The sequence below is a fragment of the Ailuropoda melanoleuca genome, chromosome 6 (assembly GCF_002007445.2).
Source record: "Ailuropoda melanoleuca isolate Jingjing chromosome 6, ASM200744v2, whole genome shotgun sequence".
Taxonomy (NCBI): domain Eukaryota; kingdom Metazoa; phylum Chordata; class Mammalia; order Carnivora; family Ursidae; genus Ailuropoda; species Ailuropoda melanoleuca.
The window spans coordinates 90,749,598-90,772,745 of record NC_048223.1 but is presented as its reverse complement, the minus strand read 5'-3'; the positions used below and the strand labels follow the sequence as shown (position 1 = coordinate 90,772,745).

The window sequence follows — 23,148 nt, the reverse complement described above, 5'->3', positions numbered from 1 at the left end:
ACAGAATAAAAGAATTTAAAGATTCATATGGAAAAAGAACTGTTCAAGGATAGCCAAAAGTTTTTTGAAAAATTAAAACCAAGGAGGACCTTCCTTGCTCGATATTAAGGAATACTATAAGGTCACAGCAGGTGCTAGCATCACAGACACACTTGGTGGGGGTGATATATAAAGCCAGAAATAAGCCCAATAAATAAGAATTTAACTTACGACAATGGTGGTTTCTCAACTCAGTGCAAAGGGATGGAATTTCAGTGATGCAATCACAGCAGCCATCACAGAAGGAAAAGATTAAATTGGACCCATATGTCATACTGTTTTCAAAAATAAATGTCAGATGAAGTAAAGATTAAAATATAAAAAAGTAAAAAAAAGAATGTTTTTCTTTTTATAATAATAAACAATGTATAAATATGGGTACTAAGAAGACTTCTTAAAGTAAAAACAGGAAACCAAGAAGTTTTAAAGGAAAAGATAGGCATATTGGATTATGTAATGTTTTAAAAATTAAATGGTATTTAGGAGGGCACATGATGTAATGAGCACTGGGTATTAATAGACTCATGAATCACTGAACTCTACCTCCAAAACTAATAATACACTATATGTTAATTAGTTGAATTTAAATTAAAAAAAAAAAAGTATAATCCTCTCAAGTTTCTGCCCACTACTGGAAGTATTTTATCATGACACTAATGTAAAATATTCAAATAAATATAAATACAGTAAATTCAAATAAAATATATTATGTAAAAAAATTAAATGGTAAAATACACCACAAACAAAGGCAAAAGGCAAATAATAGATAGGAAATAACTGCTCCACAGGCACAAAGGATGAATATCTATAATATAATATACACATAGCTGCTTCAAATTGATAAGGAGAAGACAAATATTCCAATAGAAAAACGGACAGAGACTATGAACAGGCCGTTGATAGAAGAAACATATGGAAAAATCAGCATATGGAAAAATTCTCAGAAATGCAAATTAGTTATATCACTTCTGACTCATTAGGCTGGAACCAAAAAAAAAAAAAAAAAGTGGTAACAGCCAACCTCCAGCAAGGACGGCAGGTCCCCAGCATGGCCAGTTCACACTTGCCCGGGCCCGGGCAGCTCACGGTCAGTACCTGGACCAGCACCTGAGCAGCGGGTCCTGCACCGGCCTTGTGAGGTGTGCCTCTGAGGCTCTGGATTGCAGTGGCTGCTGAGGGTCCTCAGTGTGGGGCTGGCGTGGCCAGGGTGATAGGAGGGGCTCAGGGTCATGACTGTTCATCCTTCAAGTACCCGTGTCACGGCGCAGGTGCGAGCAGGGGTGTCCCAGCTGAAGGAGCATGCAGTGGGGCCCTGTCTCCCGGAGCAGCGCCTCCTGGCCCGGTGGGCTTTGCCCTAGTGCCCGGTCCGTGAGACTGTAGACAGGCAAGCCCTCACGGGAAGGGCCTCACAAGTACTGCTCGTGGCGGGGAAACAAACTTCAAGACCATCTGAAGGCAGCAGAGGACCGACTGAATGAAATCTTTTATGTCCAGACGGTGAAGTGTTGCGCCACCTTTAAAAGGAATGAACTTGATGTATCGCAGCGGACCTGAGGGGCTTCCACAGTGAGCTAACAGAGCAGAAAGCAAGACACCGGGCAGAGAGCATCTGGTCTCATCTCTGTCAGGAGAAGGCAGGAAGCGGCACACCATCGACAGGACAGGCCCGGGGCTTGTGGGCCTGGGGAGGTGCAGAAGGACACAGGCTCCCCCGTGGGGAACACTGGGATGGACTGGGTGGGGCGCAGGTGAGCAAAAGAAAGACGAGAAAGACATTCATTATAACAGTGTTCAATTGATGGAAAATGGAACAGGTAAATACGCACGTGTGCAAAGCAGCGGGGTGAGATTATTTTTTATTATGCTCTTCTGAAGTGACCAGACTTTTTTTTCTAATCAGAAACAAAAAACTACTTGGTTAACCAAAACACAAATTTAAAAAACAAAAATAACAAGGTGTTCAGGGCATATTCTGGAGGCCCACAGTGTTCCTGAGCCTGGACAGAAGTGGTGAGGATGGGAGGATGGGTAGGAGGGGAAGGCCCAAGCCGGCATGGCCTTGGAGGCCAGTGTAAGAGTTCCGGGGGGAAAGCAAGGGAGAGTCTGGACTAGGCAGTGACAGTGAAGAGAAGGGTCGAAGGCAGTGCCTGGGTCCCTCCCCAGCTCAGCTGTTTACCCACCGCGTGACTTGGGAGAATTACATAACCACTCGGAGCCTCAGTTTCCTGCATGTAAAATGACAAGTCATACCTGCCTTTCAGGGTGCTGGTGAGGGTTAAATGAGAGAGTACAGGCAGAGCCCCTCACAGCAGAGGGTGTCCTCAGCCACAGAGCCATGTTCCAGAGCATGGCAGGCCACCCATGTGTTCTGGGAGACCAGGCGCTGAGGCCAGTGTCCATGGGGCCAGGCAATCAGCACAGAGTGAGTGAAGGTCTGGGGAGGGGTGCAGGCTGTGGAAGGGGCGGGACAGTGGGTAGGATGGGGCAGCAGGAGGGGTGGGGGCAGCCAGAGAAGTGGAGGCAGTGGAAGGGAAGGGAGAAGTGAGGCGGGGAGTGTGGGAGAGGATGTGACCAGAGGGAGGGGGAGGGGCAGAGGGGCAGAGCTTGCACTGTTTAAAAGAGGCATGAGGGGAGCCTGGGTGGCATAGTGGTTAAGCGTCTGCCTTCGGCTCAGGGCGTGATCTCAGCGTTATGGGATCGAGCCCCACATCAGGCTCCTCCACTATGAGCCTGCTCCTTCCTCTCCCACTCCCCCTGCTTGTGTTCCCTCTCTCGCTAGCTGTCTCTATCTCTGTCAAATAAATAAGTAAAATCTTTAAAAAAAATAAAAATTAAAAAAAAAATAAAAGAGGCATGAGTGTTGTTCTAGGAAATATTCATTCAGAGGTCACAGACCTAATTTTTGAAGAACACCTGGTAATCCGGATTTTTATGTTAAATTATCTGATATTTAAAAGTTGGTAACTAAATCACAATAAACACGAATACTGTGAAAGTCAAACTGCTCTATCCTGGGTGAGCAGGACGGAACCGGCTGTCTCGAGCCGCTGGCCACCCATTGCCATAGAGAACTTGAGGTGTGGTTTAGTTGAACCAAGGTGTTCTGTAAGTGCAAAATACATACCTGATTTCAAAGGCCTAGAATGAGGGGGGAAAAAAAGAATGTTAAAGGAGCTCATTAATAATTTTATATTATTTTCATGTTGAAATGATATTTTGGATATATTGGGTAAAATAAAATTATATCATTAGCAGAAAGTTTACCTGTTTCTTTTTACTTTTATTACTGTGGCCACCTGAAAATTTTAAATTCCATATGTGGCTTGTACTAGATTTTTACTGGACAACACTGTTTTCAAAGGAGAGACAGGGAAATTACCTTCCAAAATACTTACCATGACCTTAAGGAGTCCACTGGGTGTGGCCCCTGCCACAGTCCCGGGCAGCTGTCCTCCTGGCTCAGTCACTACTGGTCTCCGAAGAGCCTCAGGCACCGCCCAGCCCCTGCCCGCAGCTCCTCCAGCCGGAAAGCTGCTCCTTCCATGCTAGATAATTCCTTCTCATCCTAAGTGTTCTCCCCTCCATGGCTCCCTGTCTTCCTCTGAAAGAAGAGGTAATGACAGTGCTCGGTGACCTCACGCTGTCAAGTCTGGAAGTTGTGCGGGCTAGTGGCTGTTGTCATGGGCAAAGCTCGGGACCAAGGAACTGGTGGGCAGGGAGGGCCGACCACAGGGCTGCTTCTGCAGTGGCGTCAGTGGCCAGATCGCGACTTTGGGGGCTTTCTTTCCTGGCATTAGGAGGTGACTGTGTTTTTTGTTCGTTTTTGGTTTGTTTTAAAGATTTTATTTATTTGTCAGAGAGAGTGAGCACAAGCAGGGGGAGCGGCAGGCAGAGGGAGAAGCAGACTCCCCGCGGAGCAGGGAGCCCATTGAGAGGCTCGATCCCAGGACGCTGGGATCACGACCTGAGCCGAAGGCAGACACTTAACTGACTGAGCCCCCCAAGTGGAGGCTGTTTTTAAAGATATTGACATGACATGATCTGCATTTTAGGACAAAAAACTCGCCTCGGCCCCAGTGTGGAGTTGAAACTGGTAAGGGGAAGGCAAACCCAGTCTCTCCTACAGGAGGCAACTGGCTACGGGTCTGGGCTCGAATGACGGGACCTAGGCCACTGCATCCTGAGGACCCTAGAGCCCTGGGACCTGGAGGAGCTAATCAAGGGCAAGAAGGGTAGTCAGTGCACCAGCTGGAGCCTGGGGAACAGCAACGTTTAAGGGAAGATGAGAGGAAGGGAATGTGTGGGACACGGAAAAGCAGCCATCAGAGCAGTGGGCAGAACCCAGGAGGGAGCGAGCAGGCAAGGGAGGTGAGAGAGATGGAGCAGGAGTAGAAGACCAGAGCAGCACGCTCTAAGCCCCTAACCTGCTCCTTGCCGGCGTTTTGGGGCCATCTTAGTCACGTGCCCTCATTCTAGGAGGTAAGTAGAGTGTGGCAGGTGGTGGAAGCGGAGCTCAGAGAGGCTCAGTAAGGTGTCCAGCGTCCCACAGCTGGTACCTGTTGTCACTGGGGTGGGAAATGCAAACCCTGGGCCCTCAGCCCTCCACGATCCTCTCATGACTCCATGACCACTGTTTAAGAAATCTGGAATTTAAGAAATCTGTTTAATTCTTCTGGAATTTCCTGAGAGGCCTATAGCTATACAGAACAAAATATTGCCATGTATTTTCTTTCTCCAATGTCTCAGCTCAACCAAGTCCCAGGAGATGAAAACCCGATTTTTCTCCCTTCGGATGCAAAATATGACTGGCTTCTGGCCAAAATCTGGGTGCGTTCCAGTGACTTCCACGTCCACCAGACCATCACCCACCTTCTGCGCACACACCTGGTATCTGAAGTTTTTGGCATTGCCCTGTACCGCCAGCTGCCCGCCGTGCACCCCATATTCAAGGTACAGAAAGCTACCGCCTCAGCCGGTGGACGGGGCATTGGCAGATGGGGGTGGGCGGAGGGAGGGAGGCAGGGCACTGACACCCCCACAGGGCTGGGGCCCGGAGTAGCCAGCAGGGACGCGGTACTACAGCTCTGAGCCTGCTGGTTCCTGAGGACACGAGGCCTGGGCATGATACAGGCCCTGGCTGGCCTGGGAGCAGAGTTTGAAGAGACAAATGAGGTCAGTGTGACCCTTGTGTGATGCCAGGCGGTAGCCACCGCCATCACTGCCCTTCTCACTTCCTGAGTCCTGCTGGCACTGACTGCCGGGGTGATGCAGGCTTGAGACACCTCTCCGGGCCTGTTTCCCCACCTGTGCAGCAGGGAGCAGACAGTACCCCTGCCTCATAGGATTATTGTCAGAACCAAAATAGTTAACAAATTCGGAGAGCTGAAAACAGTACCTGGCACACAGTTCAGCTCTATACAAGTGCTGGCTATTACCATTTTCATTATCACATCACTAAGCGTGGAAGCTGCAGTCCCCAGGCCCCAGCAGCTCCCCTGACCTCCACTTCCTCCCTCAGCCCTGGCGTCACTCCTCCTCAGAGGATGGGTGCGGGGTGCTGGGGGTCTCTGGGGGCACATGGGGGTTGCAGACCTGGTCAGGAGGCCTGGCCCGGCCTTCTTTGAGGCCTTCTCCTGCTCCCCCAGCTTCTGGTGGCACACGTGCGGTTCACCATCGCCATCAACACCAAGGCGCGCGAGCAGCTCATCTGCGAGTACGGCCTCTTTGACAAGGTGGGCACCTCCCGTCCACCTCTGTGCAGGGCCCCACTTCTCCAAACCACCACCCCCAGGCCAGCTTTCCTCTCAGGAGACAGGCGCCTGGGCACTCGGGTGGTGGTGGCTGCCTGGGAAGGGTGGGAGGCTGGAGGCACTCAGAGTGAAGGCTCCCCGGGCCTCTGGCCAGTCTCAGGCCCCTTCCCCACCAGGGAGCCCTCCCCTCCCGAATGCACTGCCTGCTTCTCAGCCCTTCTTGGCCTGGCCTGGCCTGTATCACCCTGTAGCCTCCTCCTGCTTCTCCCCATCCCCCGCTCTGCTGCCCTCACGGAGCACCGTCTCCCACCCCGCCCTCCCCTCAGATGGGCCTAACCCCTACCCGTCCCTCACGTTCTCCCAGGCAGCACCTGGCCCATTCGGACCCCCTGTGGCCTTACCAAGCCAGGACCCTCCCAGCAGCCCTCACCCTGCCCTTCTTCCTCTCCCACCTCCGGTTAGCGAGGGAGCCAGCTCATCAATAAGGCTGAGGCCCCTTTGGGTTGCAAATGACAAAACTTAAGTCAAACCAGCCGAAACTGGAAAAGAAGTGTATTATCTCAAAACCCTGGACATAATAGAGGTGAGGGGGCCTCCGACCCCTCCCAAAATGGACCCAGTGACTCAAATAATGGTCTCAGGGGGCAAATACACTGGCCGGCACTCTTCCACTCTCAACACTGTGTGGGCCCCATTCCCTAGTCAGGCTCTGTGGACAGGTTTCCCCCATGGGAGGGGGAATGCGACCTCATCACAGGGGGGGCTCCTGGCTCATGTTCCCACACGGTGATCGTCCTCTCCCACCTAAATAGAAAGTCCGGGGAGCAGCTCCCATCACTCCAGCTTGGGTCAAACGACCCTGCAGACCAACGTGTGGCACCCCAGTACTCAAGCCCTCCTTTGAAGGCTCTGTGGCCTGACTGCTCAGCCACCGTGTGCGCTGGCATGAGGACCAGGATCCCTCCTCCTGCATCCCTCCAGCCCTCACCTAAGCAAACACAGGCCCTCAAAAGACTTGTGCGGTCCTGGGGACTGGTATCTGCCCCCTTCTTGAGCCCAAAGCTCAGGTCACCGAGAGCAGTGTTCGTGCTCTGGGCACCCTGTGCTCAGAACGAACGCCTGCCCTCCTGCAGCCGCCCCCAGCGCCTGCACAGAAGGGCTCCGCGGCAACCCCTTGCATTAGATCGGGCCTCTCTGACCTCCTCACGGGCGGCCCTGCCTATTCTCGGAATTAAGCATCCCTCCTACCCCACCTCCTAAACCCCCCGGGACATGTGCTTGCCCGTCCACGAGCCTGGCAACCCCAGTGTCCTTTGACAGTTTCTCATGGTGAGCTCTGGGTGAGACGGCTGGCGTGGGGCGGCCAGCCTCAGCTCACGGTGCTCTCCCCCCTCCCACTGAAGGCCAACGCCACAGGGGGCGGTGGGCACGTGCAGATGGTGCAGAGGGCCATGCAGGACCTGACCTACACCTCCCTGTGCTTCCCTGAGGCCATCAAAGCCCGGGGAATGGACAGCAAAGAGGACATCCCCTACTACTTCTACCGGGACGACGGGCTCCTGGTGTGGGAGGCCATCAAGATGTGAGTGCCCGCTGGGGCCGTGGGACCTGCTCTGTGCAGAACGAGCGGAGGTCCTGGAGGAGGAGAGGACTGGGGAGTTGACAGGCCGGACCAGGGGCCTGGACCACTGACTCAGTGGGCCGGGGGATGGCTCCGTTGCCAGGGTCCTGAGAGAGGAAGGAATGTATGTGGGTGGGGGTAGGGTGAGTGACCCGAGTCTGGACATGGAGGAGGAAGTCACGGCGTCACCAGTGGAGCCCTGCCCTGGGGCCCAGGTCTGCAAACCCTGGCCAGGTCATCCGCTCCTAGCTGGGTCTCTCCTCCTGAGCCAGGTTCACGGCCGACGTGGTAGGTATCTACTACCAGAGTGACCAGGTGGTGGAAGAGGACCAGGAGCTGCAGGACTTCGTGAAGGATGTGTACGTGTACGGCATGCGGGGCAAGAAGGCCTCAGGTACAGACCGCCTCTGGCTCTCCTCCTGGCCATCTCTTCTGTGCTTTCCCTGCACCTCTGACTCCCTTGGGCAGTGCTGTCCCATGGCATCCACCTTAGTGCCCAGTGCTGGGGCCAGAGCCCCCAAGGGACCCCTGCCGACCAGCATGTCTCATGGGGACATTTCAGAGACTTTCTACAGCCACTGAGAACTAGGGTCAGAAACATCAGGAACACTGGGCCAAGCTGCTGTCCCCTCCCAGTGTCTTGCCCATGCCTGGACCTCCCCAAGTCCTTGCGTGGGGGAACTCGGGGACTGGGGGAGGGGCAGGAGGAGGGTACCTGTGGGTCATCGGTCTATTGCCGCCCCCCCCCCCGCCCCTGGAGTTGGGGCCTCAGCCAGCCCCTGGGTCTGCCCTAGGTTTCCCCAAGTCCATCAAGACCAGAGAGAAGCTGTCGGAGTACCTAACGGTAGTGATCTTCACAGCCTCAGCCCAGCATGCAGCGGTCAACTTTGGCCAGGTGGGCAAAGGCAGGGCGGGTCCTCTGGGCAGAAAATCACCAGTCACCTTGACCGCTGCTGATGGGCCCAGACAGAGCCACCCCTCTTTTTAGTCTTTTGGGGTTGGTCTCAGGCAGCCTCAGGGCCAGAAATTGGATGTTCCTTGAGTGTATCCTGCCCACGAAGCTGAGGGCGCCAGACAGAGAGGGGACTGTGGGCCGGCCCTGCTGGAGCAGAAGGTGATGGGAGGGAGAGGGGAGGCGTCTGGGCGGTTGCTCACTCTGTGGGGCAGATAGGGGCATGGCCCGTGGTGGGGGGGTGGCGGCTGGCTGAGGAGGTGCCCACACGTGTCTGTGGCTGTCCCTGCAGTATGACTGGTGCTCCTGGATCCCCAATGCCCCCCCAACCATGCGGGCCCCACCACCAATGGCCAAGGGTGTGGTCACCATCGAGCAGATCGTGGGTACACTGCCAGACCGTGGCCGCTCCTGCTGGCATCTGGGCGCAGTATGGGCACTAAGCCAGTTCCAAGATAATGAGGTGAGCAAGGGGCAGGTCGCCTGGATTTAACCCATTCCTCCATGTCAGGGCTTTGTGATTAAGGGCGTAGGCTGGACAGCTGCTCTCCGGGAATCCTGACTTCTGAGGCTGGGGTCCCAGGCCTGGATGGAGCGCAGGGGAGGGGCAGGAGAGCACAGAGACTCTGCTCCACTGGTGACTACCCAGAGGGGATGACTAAGAGTTTCCTGGGGATCCTGCCAAACATTTCCATGCACATACACCTTATTGAACCTAATGTCAAAGCTGGGTATCTCAGTATCTCAGATACAACCCCATGGCATTAGCTCAGTGTCGCACAGAATGACTACTGATTCAACCAGCCGCAGGCCTGTGGGCATTTTGGGGGCACTGAGGTTGCTTTGGGGCTCTGCTAACGTGCAGGTCTCTCACTAACACCTTTATGTATGTGTCTTTGCACATGTGTTCGGTAGGGCCAGATGACATGTTCCTAGTAGAGGAATTTCTGGGTCAAAGAATGTTGAGACTGATCTGTCCTCCACAAACTAATTCCAAATCCCACCCTTTTCAGCCCTGGGTATGAAAATTCCCAATTTTAACAATCCAATCATTTTTTAAAAGATAGATCTAGTTTTAATTTGCAGACATCTTCGTGAGTGTACAAATGAGCACAGCACCCCAACAAGGCCCAGCCATAGCTGTCCGGGGCCGAGAGGCTAGTGCGAGCCCCTGTGCCCTTGCTGCCCAGAGCCCAGACGGGAAGGCAGGAGTGCTGCAGAGGACGGGGACCAGCAGGACCAGACCACCGTACGCCCACCACAGGCCCCCTTCACCTGCGCCATTACACACCTTGTAGCCCCCCACCCCCCGCAACAGGGCAGCTATTTCTTCCATTTATCTGAGACCCCAGACCAGGGGCATTCTTGATGTACTCTCAGCAGGTGGCAGGGGGTAGAGAGGGGGAAATGAGCACATGCTCCTTGCTCACTTTCCAAGGGATGGTCTCAGGGGGTGAGACAAGGCCCATCAGTTTACATACCTCGCCCTGGCAAAGATTAACCTGTCTGTGCCTGGGCCCTCAGCTATTCCTGGGCATGTACCCAGAAGAGCATTTCATCGAGAAACCTGTAAAGGAGGCCATGGCCCGATTCCGCAAGAACCTTGACACCATCGTCAGCGTGATCGCTGAGCGCAACAAGGACAAGAAGCTGCCATATTACTACTTGTCCCCGGACCGGATTCCCAACAGCGTAGCCATCTAAGTGGCCCCCTGAGCCAGTCACACGTGCAAGTGGCCAACTTCCGGCGGCCGAGCTCAGCAGACTCCAGGCTGCCGGGTGGGCACACTGACAGGAGGCCGCGGGGCAGACCTGCTGGCAGCTTGCTCCCCGAGGCTGCCTCAGTTCCGCAGGCCCCAGGCTGACTGGCTTCAAACCAAAGGCTGCCCAGGTTGGGCCATGTGATGTCTCAGCTTCAGTGCATTTTCCAGTTTGCTCCTCAATCTTGAGTGAATCCCATACTTTGATCAAAGTGGGTACACTGCAGGGACCCACCCTACACAGGGCAGGACGATGGGGCTTCCTGCCCTACGTCCCGCTCAGAGCTTCTGCACCAGGCAGCAGCAAGAAGTCAGGGACAACTGATAGATATTTGTTCTTGTTGGCAGGCATGGAATGATTATTTTCTGTTCTATTTATGCTTCGTCCAATTTCTTGCATGTAGTAGGTGCCCAAACAAATCTTTGTTGAATGAATGAAGAATTGGTTGTCATAAAAATAAAGGAGTGCATTTAAAACAAGTCTCCATCCACATGTTATGTCCCAGTCACCCCAAACAGCTCACATCCCCTCTCCCCACAAAAAAGCCATAATCACTGTGATTCTATCTGGGCAAAAGCTCCCCCTCCACACACACACACACACACACACATCCCCTCTCCCCACAAAAAAGCCATAATCACTGTGATTCTATCTGGGCAAAAGCTCCCCCTACACACACACACACACACACACACACCCCAGGCTGGATAGAAGGTGGTTTGCCGTCACATCCCAAATGTCATCCACCCTGGGGAGGTATCTTTGATTCTCATTCCCCCCCCCAAGGGCTTTGTCTGAACCTCTGTTTTTATCTTCCCACGTGGCCTCTCCCTTGGACCCAGAGCCCCTGCAGGACAAGGAACTCACCTTACTTGTGTGCCCAGGGCTGGCACAAGGCACCAGCCTGCTGCTCCCTCATTTTCCTCCTGCAAGGCACCTGACAGGTTCTAGGCACTATCCTGGGAGCTGCGGGCTGTTTTCTCCAACAAGAGAGGATTCAAAATGACTTTTAAAATGCATTTCTTTCCCCACACCCAAGAAGCAGAGCCAGCCCTGAGCTTAGCCATGGTAATCCGTTGTGTCCTCCTGTACACTTACTCAACCCATACCCCCAGCCCCTGGCTTCAGAATCGGATCAGCAGTGTCTCCAGAATTTCTGGAAGGTGTACCCAGTGTGCTAAGCCAGAAGCTCCATGTCTAGGTAAAAGGCTTCCACTAGGGCCAATATAGCATGGTAGAAGGTGTGCACGTGCTCCTGAAACCACAAGTCCCTCTGAGGAAACTTGAACATTGGGATGGGTACTGGAGAGAGTGAGGCCTGGACACTTACTGGCCCAGACTCCCCACCATCGCTCTGAGAACTGCCCACACTTATGAGTAACCTTGGTGGTAGACCCCATAACCCTGTGGTTATGGTAAAGGCGCTCACTCAGCTCCATGTCCCATGAGGGCCAATGTGCCAACCTTCAGAGGCCCACAAGGCCATGTGAGCAAAGGAAGGGAGCAGGCAGGAATGATGATGCAGGTCTGATCCTGTGGGTGCAAGCAGAGCGGCAGGAAGGTCTGGGTAGAATGGACTCCAGACTGCGGGGCACCTCTAAGAAAGCCTCCCATAGCTAATGTGGAGTCCTCAAACAAAAGTGGCCCATTACAGAAATCTTGCATCAGGCAGGAATGACAAAAATGGTCTTGGCATGAATGTCACAACAGATGCAAAGGTGTGGCCGCTGGAGCTGTCAGTTAATTATGTTCTCTGCAGCTGGCCCACCAGTTCCCCTGGAGCTGGACATTCAGTAGCACCACCCAGTGCCGCTACAGGAGAGGGAAGACCCTTCTGTGGATAAACTCTGTCTAGAGCTCTGGCTGACCCCTAAGCCAAGCCTGCATGGGGCAAACAGCAAAGCTCAGCTGAGGATGAAACAACTAAAGTGAGATTTGAACTTTTAAAGTTTTCGGTTTAAGCTCAACCAAGTTAACTGCTTACTTAAAAAAAAAATCCTTTTCAGAGGAATATAAGAGAACTCAGAATCTCTACAAAATAACATTCACAATAGCCAGGGCACAATCCAAAATTATTCAATATACAAGGAAAATGTGACCTACTCTCAAAGGGAAAAGAAAACCAAGAGAAACTGATAGTACGATGGCACAGATGTTGGAATCAACAGACAGTGATTTCAATGAAGCTTTTATACCTGTGCTCTGTGGGTTAAAGGAAATATATTACCAATTCATGAAAGGATAGGAAATCTCAGCAGAGAACTATACACTGGAAAAGAGAAGAAGGAGGAGAAGAGAGGGAAGAGGAAGAAAAAGAATCATCATCAGATGGAAATTCTGGAACTAAAAATATCTGGAAAAAATAAGCAATATAGCAGAAGAGAGAGACAAGAGAGCAAGGAGACCGTGATCTTGAAAACAGATCAATAGAAATGATCCAATCTGAAGCAAAAAGAGAATTTTTTACATGAACAGAATCTCAGTGATCTATGGGACAATATCCAAAGGCTTAACATACATGTAATTGGAGTCCCAGAAGAAGAGGGAAGGTAAAAGAACGGGGCAGGGGCGCCTGGGTGGCACAGCGGTTAAGCGTCTGCCTTCAGCTCAGGGCGTGATCCCAGCGATCTGGGATCGAGCCCCACATCAGGCTCCTCCGCTATGAGCCTGCTTCTTCCTCTCCCACTCCCCCTGCGTGTTCCCTCTCTCGCTGGCTGTCTCTCTCTCTCTGTCGAATAAATAAATAAAAAATCTTTAAAAAAAAAAAAAAAAAGAACGGGGCAGAACAAATATCTGAAGAAATAAAGGCCAAAATTTTCCCAAATTTGGCGAGAGACAAATTTATAGCTCCAAGAAGCTCAGCCAAACCCAAGCAAAATAAATACAAAGGAAACCTTATTTCAGAGTCAAAGAAGAGTTAAAGAGAATACACAGAATTCTATAACCAGCAAAAATATTTCTCAAGTATGAAAATGAAGGAAAAGAAGTTTTCAGGTAAAATAAAATGAAGATAATCCACTGCCAGCAGATCTACACGATGAGAAATGCTCCCGTGGAAACTCAGATCCTCGGGAAGGATAGGAGAGTATCAGATATGGTAAATGTTTGCTAAACCTAAGAGACTTTCTCCTCTCCTCCTTCCTTTAAAATATATATGATTATTTAAAGCAAATATAACACTGTCATGTGGCATTTATAATACATGTAAAGCATAATGTGAAGACCACATAAAAGACAATGGGTGTTAATGGACTATTTCAGGCACATGGTTTCTACATCTTATATCAAGGGGTATAATATTAATTCTAAGTAGTCTGTGAAATTTTAAGTAGGTAGATTATAACCTCTAGAGCAACCACTAAAATAATGTAAAGAAATATAGCTAAAAACCAAGAGAGGACTTAAAATGGAATTCTAAAAATATACAAATAATTTAAAAGAAAGAAAAAAAATAGGAACAGAGAAACAAAAACAGAGAGGACAAATCAAATAATAAAATGGTAGACACAGAACCAACCATATCAGTAATTACATCAAATGTTTATAAGGACTAAAAACTCCAGCTAAAAGGCAGGGGTTATCAGAATAATTTAAAAAAATCAATACCCAACCATATGCAATATACAAGATATATACTTTAAATCCATAGCAGTGTCAAGCACATTTTTTCCTGTAAAATATTTTAGGTTTGGTAGGCCATCTATACAATCTGCTGAATTTTTTAAAACAACCTTTTAAAATTGTAAAACATGGGGCACCTGGGTGGCTCAGTCGTTAAGCGTCTGCCTTCGGCTCAGGGCGTGATCCCGGTGTTCTGGGATGGAGCCCCACATCAGGCTCCTCTGCTGGGAGCCTGCTTCTTCCTCTCCCACTCCCCCTGCTTGTGTTCCCTCTCTCGCTGGCTGTCTCTGTCTCTGTCAAATAAATAAATTAATTAATTAATAAAATCTAAAAAATAAAAATAAAAAATAAATAAAATTGTAAAACAGGGGCACCTGGGTGGCTCAGTTGGTTAAGCGTCTGCCTTTGGCTCAGGTCATGATCTCAGGATCCTGGGATCGAGCCCTACATGGGGCTCCCTGCTCAGTGGGGAGCCTGCTTCTCCCTCTCCTTCTGCCTCTCGCCCTGCTTGTGCTTGCTCTCTCTCTCTCTCTCTCTCACAAATAATAAAATATTTTTTAAAAATAATAAATGAATAAAAATAAAAAGATAGATTTGTGAATGGCAAATAAGCACATGACAGGAGGCACATAAAAAGACGCTCAACATCATTAGTCGTTGGGAAAATGCAAATTCAAACCACAAATGCAAATTCAAACCAAATTACAACCACACATTTATAAGAACAGCTAAAAATTTTGTATTTTAGGTTAGTGACTGACAACACCAATTTGCAAGTGTTTGAAGTAACTGGGAGCTTCAAACCTTGTTGGTGGGGATGGAAAATGGTACACCTGCTTTGGGAAAATGTTTGTTTAGTTTCTTATAAAACTAAACATCTCTGCCCTCTCTGAACCAGCACTTTATACCTAGGTATTTACCCAAGAGGAATTAAAATATGTCCACAAAAAAAAAAAACCCAAAACTTAGCAGTTCTATTCATAATGGCCAAAAACTGGAAAGAGCTCAAGTCTCCAGCCATAAAAAAACGAAGAGACTGGTATATTTATACAGCGGAATATGATTCAGCACAAAACAGGAATGTACTGATACAGGAACACAGACGAAACTCAGAAACACTGTGCTGACTTACCCCTGACAGAGTGTGAAGTGCATGACTGCACTGAAATTAAGCCCCAGGACAAGCTAAAACCAAAAATCAGAACGATTTTGCTCTGGAGGGTATGAGGGCAGGGATGGACTGGGAAGGGGCATCGGACTTTTCAGGACTGAGAGAACGTTCTGTATTTTGGTGCAGAACATCTGGTTTGGGCTACACAGGTGTCTACATCTGCAAGACTCATTAGATGCTATACTTAAGATTTATACATTTCACTGTATGTAAATTTTTCCTAAGAACAAAAGAACCATAAACAAATGTTGAATCTTAGCTAACGATATACAAACTGAAGTGGGGTAAAGTGTATAGTTCCAGCTGCAATTTACTCTGAAAGGCATTAAAAAAGCAAGGTGATGGGAGGATAGTGCAGTGAATAGATGGAGATACACAGTAAAGCTTATAGAGCAAAATGTTAATTGTAGAATCTAGGGTATATGAATTCTCGCTATGCAATTATTTAAAATTTTATATTAAGGAGGGCACGTATTGCGGCGAGCACTGGGTGTTATACGCAAACAATGAAGCATGGAACACTACATCAAAAACTAACAAAGTACTGTATGGTGACTAACATAATAAAAAAAATTACCAAAAAAATTTTTCATAATAAAATGGTGAAGAAATGAACAGCACTTATTTGCCAGTTACATCAAACCAGAGTTAATGTTCTTTCACCATAAAAAACACCTAGGATTTAATGTAAAATATACCAAAAACCCGAGAAATGGGCAAGGCATGGAAATTCACATATGCAGACATGCACAGAAAACAAAAGATGCTCAATCTCCTTATTTACCCACGAATGCAAAGCAAAACATCACTGGGCTAAGAGGGAATGACAATCATTTTAGTAACGATTTAAAAAACACCTACATGATACAATGTAAGGAAAGAGACTCAAATTCTCACAGTGAATCATTTTGGAGTGTGCTTTTGCAACGTAAAAGTTAAATGCCTTTACCCCTTTCTCTACTTCTAGGAATTTATCTTCAGAAATGCCCCCACCACACACACACACACACACACACACAAAGTATACAAAGATAAATGTCATGGATGTGGACTTCAGCCTTGTTTCCCACATCAAAAGTCAAGTAAGCAACCTAAAAATCTGTATCAATATCCAGTTGTGTGGTGGAAAAAGTAAGATGTGCGGTAGCATGTCATAGGACTGCAGTAAGCAACACGTGTTTCCTACATATTTCAGACACGTGAAGAGTATGTGATGCCTTTACTGCATGACTATGGCCCAGAACCCCTGCCTTCCAGCGCTGGGTTCCTGCTCAAGGCCTTTCCCTGGGAAAGGGACTGTTTGATGTTCTGCCTTTTTTTTTTTTTTTAACATGCTGACCGCTTTGCCTGTTGTATGCCTGCCCCTCCCCTCGGAACGTCCGATCAGACTTTTCATCTTTTCCAAAGGGACCAGCCACTTCTGGTCATCTAGGTAATTCTACTCTAGCTCTGGGGCTCATCCTCCTCCCGCCAGCCTGATACCCGGAGTAACGAGTAGTAAGGATGTCAACATGTCAATGAATGGGCACTGGGCTGTAAGTTTATTAAGTTTACTTACAAAACAGGAGGCTCGCCTGCGAGTAGTTTGCCCCCCTGGAAGTGTGCCATGCAGCAGCCTTCTCCCCATCACTTTGTGGCTGGTGTTAAAGGGCAGAAAGGCCTGGGGACAGCATGGTCAAGCCTGCATGCAACAAGATCCCACTGGGCATCTCTTTGGCCAAACTCATCAAATTTGGTGGATCCCCAAAGCAGAGAGGCTCCCCTCAGGCAGCACCCCCCCACCTCACCTTCTCACTGAAGCAGAGTTCTCTTTCAGCAACACCCTCCTCACCCCTTCAACCAATAGTCGAGCACCTGAGCACTCCCTCCCTCGCAGGGGCTCCTACCTGTTCAGCTGTTCTGTGGTCGCGTCCTCCTCCAGAGGCCTCAACAGCTCCCAAAGTCGGGCAAGGACACTTGGCAAAGTATCCTCCCGCTTGGCTCCGAAGTCTCCTGGCAGCTACTGCAGTACCCTTAACTGGTGGACGAGTTCTCTGGGCTCACCTAGAGGACACTATGTACAGGGCAATCCTGGCCTGTTTTCACCTTGTGCGCACAGGTAAAGGCAGGTGCCTGCCCTCACACGCACAGCCCCGTGAGCAGTTTGCAGGCTCGAGACAGGGGAATCCGAGACACCACCATGACTTAGGGAGGCCCCATCAGCAGCCGAGAGAGGCAGCCAGACTGAGCTGTCGCCAGAGATCCTGCTGGTCCTCCCTGGTTCCCTACTCCACTAGGCTGTGGCTCAGTGTTTCAACAGATAAGGCGAGTTAGAGAATAATCAACTGCTCCACAGTCACATCGCCACACTCACCCTGAGCTTGAATCTGGCTTCTCACAGGGCACGGAGTCCAAGTAGAGCCTGGAAGTGTGAAGCAAGCACACCTGTGTGAGGTACTTCCATTTTTACTCCCACACACTCACTGCACACTCTCCTGAACCCATCTGCTCCCCACCAACCAACCACCAGTGTCTGGGGGAGCCACCGCCCCTGGCAGGGACAGACTGAGGAAAACAGATACCTCCCGAGGTTGCGTGATTCTCTTCCCCAACATGAAAGCTAGAGGATTGTACAGAGGGGATCAGAACCACTGGAATGCCTGCCAATGTTCCCAGCCTTCTTGCAGGAAAACAATTCATGGCACAATCCCTTTTTAAAGAGATGCTTTATTGCTGCAATTAGACACCCCACCTATAACACAAACAACCCCCCGAGAGAATGATTCAAGTGGTAATACTGAGAAACAGTGAACACACGCAAAAGGATACAAAACCAGACATGGAGATAACTAGAAACTTTGCAAGTTAAGAAAATCTTCAAATGTGAAGTGCGTTTTAGAAACTACACCACACATGCCAGTGTAAATTTGGTTTTTATTAACAATCAGCTTCTATAAACATCGCATCTAAATAGGTGAATAGCTGCACAACTTAATTACATCCAAAACAAAGATAAATGCTTTTATTTCCCTATGTTTCCATCTTTCCTTGGCTGGAGAGGGAAGCCGCATATTTCAAATCAGATTCAAAAGGGAAAGTATTCAGAAAACATCTTTGCATCAGTCCAAATGTGCAACATCACGGCCCTTGGCCCCACGGTTCACAGGCCTCCTCCAGCCCTGCAGCCAACCCACCAGGCAGCAGAAGCAGCCCCAACCACGCAGGCACTACCTGAGGCTCTGGAACTGGCCCACTGCCTGACGCCTGAGTGTCTGGAACCAGGTAGGGCATGCCAGCAAGGCTGAAAACTAGACCCATCAGACTGAAAAGAGTGGAATGAGGCAGAAAAGGAGGCCCAGAGCAGGGTGAGACCTTCGATAGTTCCCAGAATTTCTTAAAATCAACTCAGGCACAAAAACCAAATTCCTGCTGGCAGTCAAAGTCAGAAGCACTCGACCCAAACTAACTTTTGAGGGAACAGAGGCCAAATCAGAGAGGGCTGGCTGGCAACTCCCCTGCGGCCACTTCCCTCTCCCCCTGGCCTGGCCCCCAAGAACCAGTCCTCCGGACCCTGACACCCACCAGCTCATCCCACATTTCTGGTTCAGCCAAGTATTGTCCTCCACCAAAGCCATGTACAGAATGAGGGGAAACGGGAATAACTAACCACCCCCCCCCAAAAAAAAAACCTAGAAGGCAAGCTACTAAGGACTAAAGGAACACCTGGCAGAGCCGCTGCCCCCACTAGATGGCAGCACAGAACCACCTTTCCAGAGCTTCTGGCTTCCTGGGTCTTCTCTGGGGGGGTAGAGATTAGAGCTGGGACTAAGAATGGAATCAGACATGCTCAACTAGAACCTACAAGAAAAGAGAAAAGTAAGGGGGCATCTGTGTGCCATCCCAGGAAAAGAAAGAAGGATGTGGGATGGACCGTCCCCAGGCAGAAGGTTTTTTTTGTTTTTTTTTTTTTTAGGAGCTCGGTGGAGGTGATGAGATGGTGTTAGGCCTTCCTGAAAGAAGTAAGGGTTTCACATAAGAATATGGTCGGGCCTGGGAGCAACACAGCAGTCATGGTTATAAAGGCACCTTTGCCACAGGGGTTGCCAGCCATGACAGGTGGGCTGCCCAGAGGCTGTCCCTACCTAAGCACCCTCTCTGCAGGAAGTCTCAGTGACTTTCAAGTTCAGCGTAAGGGGTTCCATCAGAGAATGGGGAAGGAATCCCACTTAAAAATTGATCCCAGTCTTCACATGACTACTCATCTGCTATAAGAGGGCAGGGACAAGGGGCCTTGCCTGGGCAGCTCCTAAGGGGCACAGGCAGGGCTGGCCCAGGGCTCAGCTCCCCTGAGTAGAGACAGTGTGTAGCTGCCTGGTGTCCCCAGGCTGAGAAGGGGTGTGTGTAATTGCACTTTGGGGGCACAGTGAACACAGGCACAGACTGGACGCGGCCTGGGAGATGGAGAGAGAGAGCAGGCTGACCTATTTTCAGGGGCTGGCCATGGCTGGACAGTGCCTTCCCAGCCAGAGGAAGGCCACAGGGGGGTAGCTCCTTAGACCAGGGTCTGTGATGCCGACGAATCAGACACTGGATGGGAAACGGCAGCAGGACAGAGCCTGCTACCACGTGCCCTCCGCCAGAGCTTAGACACATCGGCCTCCTCCGGGCTTTCGAAACAAACCAGAGCACTTCTACTCTGAAAGGCAAAGGGATCATCTTGTGTTTGCTTCATCCTCTTAACAGGACAGGTGAGGCACCTAAGGCTCAGGGGACTGACGGCAGGACCCCCAAGCATCCTCCCCTTAGAGGAGGCTACAGATGCAGAGTCGCCCAGAGAGTAAGCACCTGGGTGCGCTTCTGTTGCAGCACACACCCTCTTGGCTGCTTTTCCCTGGAGCTGACTCCTATTTGCCTGGTGAAGTGAAACTTATTTTTAAAAACAGAATTTTAAGCAGACTTTTTAAAGGGACAAAGGCCATTTGATGGTAGTGATTTTGGTTTTGTCTTTTGAAAATGGTACAGGAGATAATCCCTGATGACAGAACGAACTGATCGCAAGGATCCTCTCTGTCCAGTCCAGTTAAGGCGATAAATGGGTAGAGGTGTGGCTGGGGGCAGTGACCATGGGCCATGGCAGTTTGCTGCTCACTCCTGGCTTCTGTCCCAGGGCCAGCCCGTCTGTCTCTCTTACTGGGCCAGTGATCCACAGAACCTCCCCAGGAGCAGAGGCCGTACGAGGTGGCAGGCGCCCAGGAGCACCCCCAGTGTCCACGCCCCATACCAGGGCAGCGCATGCGTAGCTTTCAGTGAAGCCGGCACAAAGTGGAGACGTTTGACCGGAAAGGAGTCATTTTTAAATACTCATTTTTGTTCTAATTACTCACTTCCTTCCTTTTGTTTAGATCTCACAAAACCTTCATTTTCAGTGTTGACCAAAAAGAAATGTTTGGGGTAGACCCATGACATAAAGACATGTCATAAAATAGGCTTGAAACCACAGGAATTAGGCTCAAATTGCCGTCTGGCATCAATTCCCATGAACTGTTAAGAAAAAGCCTCAGATCTGTTTGTCCTGCTTTAGAGCCACCAGTCCCTTTTAGGGACACAGAGAGATGCTGGGTTTCTTAGAATATATAAGGCAAAAAGGGTTTTCGATCTATTATAATGTAAAAGAGATAATGAAAAGAAGGCTTCTAAACGAGAGACGTTCTTTTAAATGTCAATCCCACTGGACACACATAATACAAAATAAAGATTCTCTTTTTGTAAAGTGCTGTTTGCTTAGTGAATCACTCGCCACCACACACAGAGCACCACAGCTCTGTCTGCTCAGGAAACCAGTCAGCGGCAGCATCGGCAGAGGGGGCTCAGCTCCCCGGGCTCTTCTCAGTGAGGAGGGAAATCCTCTCATCAGGGCTAGATATTCCCAAACGCTCCGCTCCAGGCTGGGGGCTGCTGCCAACCGGGAGAGGCCGGGCATCGAGGCCAGGGTGCCACCCTGCTCCGGCAGATTTGCCATTTTATTCTCTCATTCTGCTCAAGGTGTCATGGGCCAGAACTCAGCCAGCTCCCCCATTATATAGCGTCATGGGGACCTCCCTTCCCGTGGAAATGCTAGCAGAAGTGGAACCCGGCTGTGCAAGGCCAAAGGGAGGGCTTTCCGGGAAATTCACTAAGGAGGGTTTAGAAAAAGAGAAGCCATTAAAACAGTCACCTGCCCGGTCTATGCTGTTAAAGGACATAAGAAAAGGTGCACAATTGGCAGTAAACAATTTCCTTCAGCTGTTCTTCGATGTCCAGGGAAACTACCCCCTCCACAAAATCAGACATGAACGATTTCTGTTCCAGTGTCTTCAGGTTCTGTCCAACAAGAGGAGTTTGTGTCGGAATGACAGATTCCATGTCCATCTTTATTTTCAAAGTTGGGTTCTGTTAGTGCAGATTTTTCAAAAATATTCTTTTTGCTTGTTTCTGGACAGTTCTGAACATAGATTACTCTGTTATAAGCTTTGAGTCTCTTCCATAATTGTACGTACACTTTGCACTGAACGTACATAAAAAGGAGTCCGCCGGTAAAGCCGATGGCCACAACCACCAGTTTAGTCCAAAACGGCCACTCTAGGATTCCTGGAAGGGGAAAAACCCAGTTAGCCTATCAGCAGACCTATTTTAAGATCTGGGGTATATAAAACACGACTTCTGACCTTCCCATACCCAATGGATTCTTCACTCATCAAATCCTGCTTCATCAAAGGTGGGGTAGCAGAGGAGGTCCACTCTCTTATCCTGCTGCTCTTCCAGGAGGCAGTCTGTGGAGACTCTCTCTTCCTGATTTGAACTCTTCTGACTGGGTTTTTAAAAAAGTACTCACCATAGCCAAGAGAAACATCCAAAGAGGATGCTTGGTGCCTTATAATTGATGCCCCCGCTCCAGAAACCCAGACATCTGAAGTCTGACTTAAAAACCAATCTGGAGTAACGCCCCAATCCTACGACCCCCATGTGTTATCCAGGATCTCTACGCTGAGCTCGTCTTTCACTCTGAGCACATACCTGTTGCCTGTCCGTGTTTGATCTCCTCCGTGGTACGGTCAATGAGCACATACAAGGACCAGACCACACAGGTGATGGCGATGACATGGAATGTCACTGAGCACATGATCTTCCTGCGCTCACTGGCCGTCATCTGCAACTTCTCCCACTGGAAAGACAACGCGCACAGCATGAGGTGCAGGACCCCAGACACAAAGGGCTACAGTGGGGGTGAGAGCACTGCAGAGGGGTAAGATTGGCTTGCTCTCCCCTCCCCTCTTCCCAGACTTTATGAATTCTCCCAATCACCAAAAGTCATTCTCTTTAAACCACCTGGCTTCAACCAGGTACCAGGCACTGGTATTCTGTCCACAGCCAACTTTTTATGCAATGAAAAGCAGCTGGGATCAAGATGAGCTATGAACCACAACCAGAAATCAATCCTCTTGTCTGTAGGAAGATATCCAATGGCTAGCTAAGGGCCTCTATGGTTTCAGTCCTGAGGAAAACAGCATGTTGGCCCCCGACCCAGGTGGCACACATGAGGCTTCCCTGCCTTGCTGACCGCTGTGGGCAAGGGGAAGAGGACTGATGACACCATAACGCACTAGCAGATGGGTCGCACTACATCGTGAAGGCGATGGAGAAGGTGCTCACTCTTTGGTCCTTTGCTACTCTGACAGCAACAGCTTGAAATCGATGCTAAGAGTTCCTGGTGTAAGTAGGGTCTGCCAGTCCCATCTCCTCTAGGAGCTCATTAATTTACTCCAAAGAGCCAGATTTTCTTTTTCATTTACTGCTTTCCGAAACAGAAGAAAACACATAAGGATAGAGAAAAAGAACAAAGTGTAAACACTCTCTGTATCCTTGGCCAGCCCTAGTCACAGCCTCTTTCCAGATGGTTCTACGCAGGACAAGCTGAAAGTAGGGCCTCGTGGATTATCTACATTGGTCGAAGTGCTACAAGTCTCACTTGAGAGACCAGCACAGAGTAGGTATCCAATAAATTGTAAGCTCTTCATGGGGCAAAACGTTTTTTGAGTAGTTTGCATCTGCCTCTCCAACACCCTGAATGCTTTTGCTATGGTTTTATACAGTATCTTCTTTTGGCTTTCCTCCTAAAATGCCCCCTTGCTCCCTGATTCCTGCTATTTCTTAAGATATACTCAGTCCAAGCCTTTCACACTGCCCTGAAATACTCACCCTCATTTTGGTGTATGCT

The 23,148-nt window shown here is 49.7% G+C and overlaps 2 protein-coding genes and 1 long non-coding RNA gene across 15 annotated transcripts in view; 1 reads left to right on the top strand and 2 right to left on the bottom strand.

Annotated features, from left to right (window-relative positions):
• The window catches only part of ALOX5 (arachidonate 5-lipoxygenase), a 60,847-nt gene extending 50,245 nt beyond the window's left edge, over positions 1-10,602 (top strand). For both annotated transcript variants that reach the window (XM_002926245.4, XM_034662871.1), the window contains 7 exons: positions 4,786-4,989; positions 5,685-5,771; positions 7,193-7,371; positions 7,683-7,804; positions 8,205-8,305; positions 8,655-8,825; positions 9,887-10,602. In XM_002926245.4, coding sequence (XP_002926291.1) covers positions 4,786-4,989; positions 5,685-5,771; positions 7,193-7,371; positions 7,683-7,804; positions 8,205-8,305; positions 8,655-8,825; positions 9,887-10,066 — 1,044 coding nt within the window. In that variant the 3' untranslated portion in view covers positions 10,067-10,602. The remainder of the gene's footprint in view (positions 1-4,785; positions 4,990-5,684; positions 5,772-7,192; positions 7,372-7,682; positions 7,805-8,204; positions 8,306-8,654; positions 8,826-9,886) is intronic.
• LOC117802715 lies at positions 1,199-12,761 on the bottom strand. Of its 3 annotated transcripts, none has more exons than XR_004626192.1 (5): positions 10,991-12,761; positions 4,464-4,682; positions 3,435-3,640; positions 3,164-3,177; positions 1,199-1,772 (listed from the first exon to the last, which is right to left on the bottom strand). It is a non-coding gene; the product is annotated as an uncharacterized LOC117802715 (long non-coding RNA). The 3 variants fall into 3 exon arrangements; XR_004626191.1 differs by having other exon boundaries at positions 1,199-1,553; XR_004626193.1 differs by lacking the exon at positions 4,464-4,682 and having other exon boundaries at positions 1,199-1,553.
• Positions 12,762-14,346: 1,585 nt separating this feature from the next.
• Positions 14,347-23,148, bottom strand: part of MARCHF8 (membrane associated ring-CH-type finger 8) — a 117,979-nt gene continuing 109,177 nt past the window's right edge. For 8 of the 10 annotated variants that reach the window (XM_034662862.1, XM_034662867.1, XM_034662864.1 and 5 more), the window contains 2 exons: positions 21,948-22,095; positions 17,809-21,521 (listed from right to left, as the gene is read on the bottom strand). In XM_034662862.1, the coding sequence (XP_034518753.1) occupies positions 21,217-21,521; positions 21,948-22,095 (453 nt within the window). In that variant the 3' untranslated portion in view covers positions 17,809-21,216. The other 2 variants (XM_034662869.1, XM_034662866.1) reach the window with 2 other exon arrangements.